Here is a 9,483-nt window from a genome sequence, read left to right on the forward strand (position 1 = left end):
TCCACACAAGGTTTCCTCCCAATGCTGGAGCCACAAAGTGTGTGTGGGGGGGGGGTGATGCCAATTCCCTCCCCAGCCCCCAAATTTGTATCTCTGCACTTGCTGAGAGCCAAAACAAACCTCTAATTGACTTGGCTTCTGAAGCCTTTCACCTTGTACGTTCAAGTTCTTCATTCACATAATTAGGTCAAAGACAAATGACATTTATAAATAACCACATTTAATGGAAAAGCACGGTCAGTAACGAGGAACACTGAACAATGCTGAATGTCTGGAGTAGCAGGAGTATTTCAGCTTGTTCAATTCTCCACATTTATAGACACCTGCAAACAGATTTTAATTTAGGCAAAAGTAATCATCATTGATCCAGTTAAGAAGACTGTGGATGTAATATATTATCAATTCATATCTGGATGTGGAAAGTCCAAAGTGTTAAAGAGATATTCAGGCTGTGCAAGTGTTGAATACGTTTTGGGGGTAATAGATTTACTCTGAATACTTCTCTTGTTTGAGAAGTAGACCCTACAACGTGCAAATTACACCATAAAATGATCAACATTCCACTCTTACATTAATATGTGAATTACATACGAGATCTAATTGTAAAGGATGCAAAATGGCCATTCAAACTTGAGTGTCCTGTAGCCCAGGACAACTCTAGAGAAAGCAAACTGAAGTCCTTAGGTACTCTGCAAAGAAATGGTAGAGTTTTTATGAACTATCTTCAGTAGTTCTGCTATGAATATATCCCTTTGAGTGCTTATGTTGGACCACTGTATTAAGAAAAATAATTACCACCTCTCACACCTGTCTGTGCATTAAAGATAGTAAGGAGGAGGATAAAAATAAATACTCCCTATTCACTTCTGTCCCTAATTCCAATTGTATAGTATAAAACTGAAAGCAGACAGCCTCATTTGCCCTGATACTAGTCCACTCTTGTGGAAGACGATCAGATCTTGGGTTAGGCAGCTCTGTTGCATTATGACTGTTCTTTTCCTTAAAATTGGCACCAGTGTGATAAATGCTACACTGTAAAGGCCACAGATTCCTTCCTTTCTGTAATACATTGCTTGATCCTCTTACCACAAGGCTTAATTAGAGAGTTTTTCAAGCACCTCATATCCACTTTGCAATAATAGAATCCTACTATTCATAATTATCTTTTAAATATTGTGAAAAGTACAGAAAACCAAGGTGCACACATCCAACGAAAAGTCTTCACATAACGTTGCAATTTGCTCATTCATAAAGGATGACAATTTGTTGAACCGCACAAAACAGGAGGATACACAAAATCATTGATACTGCCTATAGTCCCCAAATGGAGAGGGCTGCAACTGAGATGGGTCTTCTGTAAACTGAGGGCCTGCATTTGAAACACAAAACAAACATTAAGTATTCAATGCTCTGCAGCATGTTAACAGTGGGTATGTCTTCAGATCAAGCCTTTATAATTTACTCTACAATTGTTTTAAGTACCTACTAGTAGACCAAACATAAACTGCAAACACAGACTGAGATTAATCTGTTTCATACCCAGTGCTGTGCGATAGGAGATTTTGAGTATGAAAAGGGGCGTGGATTAGCTCCTCAGCACTGTAAAATAACACTGGAGCTGATGGAAAGGAAGCCAGGCCATAGAGCCCACAAGGTATCTAGAGGATCTACGGCACATGGCTGGAAACAGGAAGAAGGAAGATCAGACAGGGGCAGCAGGATCAAATATGAGTTTAGTGCAGCAATGAAGCAGAGGAAAACGACCCCTAAAACTTCTGAGTGGGAGGGTAAGCAAGCAGAAGATATTTTATGTTGAGCTTGGCTGCTGCACCAGCAGTAATGGTAGCAATGGGGAACTGGCAGGCCACACAGCAGGAGGGGTGCATGCAACTTACTGGTTGCTCACATATGCCCTATCAGCTAATAGTAAGGACCCTGAAGGTGGGAATTACAGTCAGGAGGATATAGTGCAGGAGGTTAGTGGAGAAATAGTGCACTTTCAGCTACAAGCTGTATATTTCAGTGGGAAGTTAAATGCACATGGACATTTGCAAGTTGCCAAGGAAACATTCACAGTCCTGATGAAGCAGGTAAGACTCAATGAAATCAACTGGACTACTCCTGGGTAAATCTGCATACTTGGGCAATTTAGGCTATTCGTCATACATATCTTTCCAAAGAATCTTTGCTGCTTTGGCTAAACAGATCCCATAGGCACTACACATGGCATTGTGGGCATCTTCCCGTCAATTGTAAGCACAACCACTTATCCCACTGTATCCTCGTGAAAGCCTAGGATAAAACCTGAAAAGTTTTTCTTTCTGTAAAAAGTTTAATGGTGTGAAATGCTGCATAAAGGCAACCACCTCACTGAGAATTAATCCATATATGGTTCAAGAACTATTCTTAATAGTTGGTTTATATCAGTTTGCATTTCCCAATTCTGTGAAGATATAAAAATATTAATCTTATGGATTAATCCATAAGCCATAAGAAAGCTCATCTTGTCACACTCCTACTCTCCCAGATTCCTCAATATTATACCATCTTAATTTCCCTAACAAACCATTTGGTTTAAAGATCTTTATGTAGTTTAGAATAGCCTTCCCTCAGATAAACAGAAGTCAAATGGCTAAACAGCGTAAAGTCTCAAGGAATCATGACTAACACCTTGTGTTGCACCCCAAGCTGTGATAGGCATCTTACCATTTGGAAACTGTGTAGACGCAAACCTCGTTAATAGGATACCAGCTCCTTCAATTAAAGCCAGAAGAATTCCTCCCATAGCTGCAGACCCAACCATGGCAACTGGCCCATCTGAAAAGAGGTAGAATATGAAAAAGGTTGCTTTTAAAAATATTTTATTATGGTACAGCAGATTATTTCACAAACACTATTGGAAATGTCAGCTATGTGTTATGTGCGCATCTTTGCTAGGAGAATAATTGAGCTAATACAGGAAAGAAATAGCAGTACGGATTGTTTACCAAATAAAAGGCATTCAATGATTCTATTCTTGAGTGAATTTACAACTCAATTTTTCCCCCTCTCAATGCTAAAATTGTCGAAGTTCCTATCCTAGCAATATTGATGCAATCATGTGTTCATTATAAATTCTTACTTTTATAAACAATACAACCCTTACCATGGAAAGAATGGTCAAGCACATATGTGCACATAAGACTGTCTAACATTTTTTTAAAGTGACATTAAAATATTTTCAATGAAATATTTCCAATAAACATTCACTGCAAACTGGTGTTCTTACTTCTTGCAGCTAATATAGCTCCGGTTAAGGCACCACTAGTGATGGAATTCCAAGGATCCTCTTTTCCTCTTGCTTTCACCATACTGCAGTCAATCATGGAGAAGAGACCACCCCACACAGCAAAGCTACCTATTTGAAGGGGAAAGATACCTGGGTTCAGAACTGGCGAAAACAGTACTTAACAGCAGTTTCCTTATTTGGGTTTCTGGATATTAGTTTCATGTTCCCAGCAAAGGAAATGGTTACTGTAGATATTCCGCTTCAAGCCCACAACAGAAGCAAAGGCAAATTCATGACAAAATCTGCCAATAATTATTCAGGAAGCTGACAATACACAAATGTCTTCATAAGTATAATTCCTAAAAAGGTAAAGGACCCCTGACTGGGGTTGCGGCGCTCATCTCGCTTTACTGGCCGAGGGAGCCAACGTTTGTCCATAGACATATAGCCAGCATGACTAAGCTGCTTCTGGCGAAACCAGAGCAGAATACAGAAACACCGTTTACCTTCCCGTTGGAGTGGTAGCTATTTATCTACTTGCACTTTGATGTGCTTTCAAACTGCTAGGTTGGCAGGAGCAGGGACCAAACAACAGGAGCTCACCCCATTGCGGGGATTCGAATTGCCAACCTTCTGACCGGCAAGCCCAAGGCTCAGTGGTTTACACCACAGCGCCACCCGCGTCCCATAATTCCTATCACGTTAACTAAAAATCCCGAAATAACAATAAAGTCTCTTACTATCCAGATTCTCCTTTCCTAACAGACTCTCTTCACTTCACTCTACAATTGAATCTACTGGCCGCCACCAGTCGTTTCTCATCAACAATTCAAAGCTCTGGAGCACTATATTCTGTGCAAGTCCTCAATCCGCTTAGCAATATTAATAAAACACAATTAGTATGTTAAAAACCAGGCACTTCAAAACAAAATCAGTTGAAACAAGACAACTGTTTTATTTGGCTGCCTGCCCAGTGGCAGGAGAACAGGAGCAAATGCCTGATGTTGGCTGTGCTTGCACATTGCACTAAACCACAGTTTAGCATGACATGCATGAGTTACACTGAGAAGTTGATTTTTAAAAACAAGCAAACATAAGAAAAGGCACCCTGCTCATTTTCAGAAAAGCACCAAGTAGATATTTTGGTCAGGGCCACAATCCCACACACATCCCTAAAATGTGTGCAGGTGCCACTGATTTCCATAGATTCTACGTACACTTACCTGTGCACATTAGATTCTTTCATTTTAAAATATGGAAGCATAACCCTGAACAAGTCTCATCTGCACTTTTCCAGACCGTGCAACAGTACATATTACTAAGTACCTCATAAAGTTGGAGAGAAAGCTATGTAAAGCCCAAGATAGGCTTGCAGAGCTAAAACTGGTATTGGATATGGGTTGTGTTAAAAAAAAGGGGGGGAATGTTAAGAGGTAGCAGTGAGGGGAAACATAGAAAGCAGAAAACAACATAGTCCATAAGAAACCAGTTGTATAATTCAACACACGTGTTCTTGGAATAGAAATGTTTCATCATCCCATTCATTTAAGAACAATTATGTACTGAAGGGAAGGGAAGTGAGAACTGTTACCAATATCCCTTTAAAAACAGAACAGAAAAAGAGATTGTGTAAATAGTGCAATTACCTCCCAACTGTGGTGCTCTGGTTTTAATAGCTGTCACACTACCCCGCAACCGATAATTTACACCCTGAAACAGATAAAAGAAAGAAATTGGAACAATTTCAATAGTTGAAGCTCTTAGAATGCATTTAGCCTGAAAACAACACACTTCATATTTTGTTTGCTGCAAGTTGCATGTTTTGTCAGTTATCTTGTTTCTGTATAGCACCTCACAGAAAAAAGGGATTTAAAAACAACAAAAAGAACTGTTTTTATTTGCACATTGGTTTCATCTTCTGAGCTAAGCTCAAGAGGTTCTAAGCATCTAATTTTCCTTCTCATTGAAGGCCCTTCTATGCCTGATTCTGCCACGTCCTGAAATAGACCTTGATAGAGTTGTCTCCATTTAAAAAAAAATGTGCATTAATTTACACTGTCACTAAAAAAAGTATCATCATAAACCTTACCCACAAGAAATCATTTCAACTCACCACTGGGGAATTTCTGAATCCTTTGACAGCTTGAAAGATGCCACCGCCGATGGCTCCCATTGTGAAAGCACCACCGCAGTCGTCCACTATTCTCCAAGGGCTAAATGAAAGAACACATACATTAATGTGCTCAGTCTTGCAAACATCACATCATAGTAAAACAAACAAATGGATCACTTTATTATTTTATAACCTTATTCACTAAACCTAAAAAGATTATCTACCTAAAAGATTGTCTCACCTCTTACATATGCAAGAGATCACTGCGCTCTGCAGGAGAGGGCCTACTGCAGATTACATCTCATCAAGGCATCTGTTCTGTATAATGTCATAATAGGCCATTTCGTGTGGCAGCACCCAACATTTACAATACTTTCCCATTACATATCAAGCAGGCACTGTCTCTATTGTCTTTTTGGCACCTACTGAAGACTCTTCTTTTTCCACAATCCTTTTAAGTGGAGATCCCCGCCCCCCTGGAGGGTCTGGTATCTGTTTTAAACGTTGATGTTATTATTGCTAATTGCTTTGTTATGTTTCATAGGAAGTTATTCATAAATGGAAATAAATGAAGGACATATGGCATTGTAAAAGTATAACAACCATTTCCCATTAACTATATACTCAAAATCTCTCCTCCGTTTTTTGCCATTGCAGAAAATTATTGGGTCTGGAACAATTAAGCTTTAAACTATACTTCAGAGGTCAACAACCAGTTTGGACTCATCTGTAAACTAGAGAAGCTGCTGTGGGCACCACACACAACGAAGCAGACACATGTATTATATTGGCTATAATTTCAGGACTATTTTTCCCCAAGAGGGGGCAAACCTGTGGATGCCAGGGAAGGTCTTTGAAGGTGATGTCTGTCTGCGCACCCTGTGTCTCTCCAATTCTCCATCCACTATGGTCCCGCCCCATTCATTAACACAGGTCAGAACTGATGACTTGCAGAGGTTTCCCTTCTTACATTGCTCCAAGCACTTCAATTGTCTCCCTTCCACTCTCCCCTCCAATACTAGGCCAAAGGCTGCATGCTCCTCTTGAATGATTTACAAATGCAAGCCATCTCCCCACCCCAACCCATGTACAATGGATCTAGCAACCTCATCCATAAAGTGCTGGCAAGGTGTGCACTGATCCCACTATTCTGCAGCATTATATTTTTTGTTTGCATAGTCCTACAATGTTTTTAATCTTAGAAAGCAAAAGTGTACACTCAGCATCTCTTAAACCAACCCGCTTTTAAGTGTAACCTGAACATGTGCCATGTTGCTGAAGAATACACATCATGCACTGGTGGTATCAGTCCAGCAATTTCCTACAAAGCCTCAGCAAATTGGAAGCAATACGGGTGAAGGACGCACGAGAAACTGGCCAGTATTGTCCCCATGGAGCTGCAGAGCACCTTCTCTTATAGCCAGTTATAGCCATGTAAATCCAAGTTGCCACATGGGAGATTAAAAGGGCACTCCGAGGAGCTTCCAGTTTAGCAAAAAGACGCCCTCCTTTCTGCAACTGCGTTCCGCCAAAGGACAAAATGGACCTGCCCATTTTGCCTAGGCACAGGGAGCTTCAGCCCACCCCGCGTCTCTGGGATCCTTTGGGATCGGGTACTTCATCCACCCGCAAAGGAGCTGGCCAACGCAGAAGCAAGGCGCTCCCCGCCGCCCCGGCCAAGAGAGGCTTCCCCAGCCCCTGCAACCGGTCAGGCGGCGGCGGCGGCGGCTGACCCACTCGCGGCTCCCCAAGGTCACTTGCCCGCCGCCGGTCCCGAAGAAAAGGAGGCTAAGCGGGTCTGCCAGTCCTGCCTGCTAAGGACCAACCCCGCCGCCCCTCTTCGTCTCTCCCGGGAGAAGCGGGAGGCGGAAATGCGGCTCCTCACCAAGGCTCGCGCGCGTACTCCTCCATCTTGGCTCCCGGCTCCCGTACCTCTCTCGCTCGCTCAGCCGGCTGCCGGCATGCGAGTCACGTGGGGCCCCGCGCCTCCGCTTCCCCGCGAGACTCATCTGAGCACGGCCATTGGTTGTCCGGCTTCCAGGAGCCGCGCCAATAGGAATGAGGAGAAGGGAGGAAAGAGAGCGACGCACTGTAGAATGATACGTACTGTTAATATTTGGTGAAGGAGGCGGGCGGGGGGACGGTCATGATTCTGGCAAGTGTGATGTCGCTCACGTTTGTGGTACACCAAGAGAGAAACTTTCTGTACTTTGCAGAGTGGGATACTAGTTCGGTTTGAGAGCAAGAGTGCCAATTATGTCTGCGAAAGAGCGTGACTCTACATTTATATCTCTATGTTTACAGACGAGGAGCGCCTCCTGCAGAGACGGCAAACACGGAGGCTATTTTGAAATTTCGCCATAGAACTAGAAATAGGATAGATGTGTTCTTCCTTGGTTTCCAACTCGCTTTTCCAAAGCAAAAGACAGACGATAGAGATGCTGCGGCAGAACAACTCTGAGTCAATGTCGGCAGTTTTTTATGGGGAGTTCATTTCAAAAATATTCAAAAAGCAACAAATGATGTTTTGGCACCGGAAAGGCTAACGCATTTATTATGGCATCAACCTTCCTGGATTACAGCCTATTTCATCAGATGCAGGAAGAGTTATGCTGAGTATCTGGCGCCCAAATAAATGGGGGCAGGTTAGTGTAGAAAGTGAGGTGGTGCGGGAGGAGGGAGGGAAGGAAGAAAAGCACAAACAGGAGTAATTACGTGGCAATTCACGAAATAGTTGAGTGAAAAAGCAGTGTTAAAACAAAGCAAAACGAAAACAAAAATACTTTTAGATCCAAACCAGGTATCCTCAAATGATCATAAAAAGCTGTGGATGGAGTCCAGTGGGTTTCTGTTTTTCAGAAGAAAAAATAAAATAACAATAATAAAAACAAAAATAACAAAAGCCGCCAGCAGATGGGGCACATAGTTTGTAATGCTTCTGGGCTTGTCCACACAGGAATTTAATGAGTGTTTGCAGCTGTTTGCTTTTCCGTTTAATTTGTGTAGCCTACATGACATTACCTCAAGCAACACCAGTGTTGATGCTTTGCTCCTAAAAATTCAGGATTACTCAAAACAGATTTAATCTGATAAGGAGGGGGAAATCAGGCTCTAAACTGTTCTACTATGGATTGCAGGCTATTTGTTTAGGTGTTTTGAGTTGGTGGTTTAGTTGTCACTTTCTGCTACTCCCCTTTCTGTGCCCACTCAATCCTTTCATTTCTTTTCCTGCTTTGTTCATAACTATCTCCAGTATGCTCCTGAATGGAGGATTTTTATTTTTTATTCCTCTGATTTGCACAAAACCAGAAAACTGCACAAGCAAATCACAAAGTTCTACACCAAAAATATTGAGCAGCAATCTGAAAGTGAGTGCTGACAACTTAAAGTTAATTTCTTTTTCACTGGTCAGGAGCTTAGCTTTTTGATGCCTAAGATTTGCAGTAAAACTGGAAAACTGCAAAAGCAAATTTACCAGAAGGGAGAAGTAAGCAGAACTCCATGAGCACTGGATGGGAGAGGCTGAACCAAGAGTTCAGGAACCATAGCTGGCTGCTGGTTTGGACCCAAGCTTGCTGAAACTATGAGAGGAGCAAGGAGAGACACTCTTGCGGTGTAATTTTGTGTGCCTGCGCCATTGAAGGCTTCAGGTGTAAATATGAGTAAAATAACCATATTTCTTAAAAACACTAGTCTTGGTGCCTCATTCCAAATGAACACAAACCCTGGTTAAGTGCCAAGACCCCTGGAATTTTGGCAGAGATTGGGATGGACTGTAACAATATTTTCCCATTCCTGAAAGGGGACTTTTTCCTTCACTAGAGGTTTTTAAACAGGGGACCTTTACCTGTGATTCTTGCACTGCAGGGCCTTGAGCTAGATGACCCCTGGGGTCTCTTCCCACTCTACAGTTCTATGATTTTATAATTTCTTTGTAAATCTAAATAACAAATGTAATGAGCCAGATTCAACTACCAGGTCCCAAGAGCCTCAGAATGCAGAAACAGATTGGATGGATGATCTGCAGTTGTGATTGGTGTAGGAGGACAGTGGCATTAACCTAACCTCCCATCTCCTGCATCACTGAAGCTTACTGGTGGCG

The 9,483-nt window shown here is 42.1% G+C and overlaps 1 protein-coding gene across 1 annotated transcript; it reads right to left on the bottom strand.

Moving 5' to 3' along the window:
• Window positions 1–198: 198 nt before the first annotated feature.
• Window positions 199–7,414, bottom strand: TIMM17A (translocase of inner mitochondrial membrane 17A). The gene is made up of 6 exons (XM_082227506.1): window positions 7,267–7,414; window positions 5,382–5,481; window positions 4,915–4,978; window positions 3,269–3,397; window positions 2,707–2,817; window positions 199–1,369 (listed from the first exon to the last, which is right to left on the bottom strand). Exons 1-6 carry the CDS (start codon window positions 7,290–7,292, stop codon window positions 1,299–1,301), a joined length of 501 nt encoding a protein of 166 aa, XP_082083632.1. The 5' UTR covers window positions 7,293–7,414; the 3' UTR covers window positions 199–1,298.
• Window positions 7,415–9,483: the final 2,069 nt, after the last annotated feature.

The sequence above is a fragment of the Podarcis vaucheri genome, assembly GCF_965113315.1.
Source record: "Podarcis vaucheri genome assembly, chromosome: 6".
Lineage (NCBI taxonomy): Eukaryota > Metazoa > Chordata > Lepidosauria > Squamata > Lacertidae > Podarcis > Podarcis vaucheri.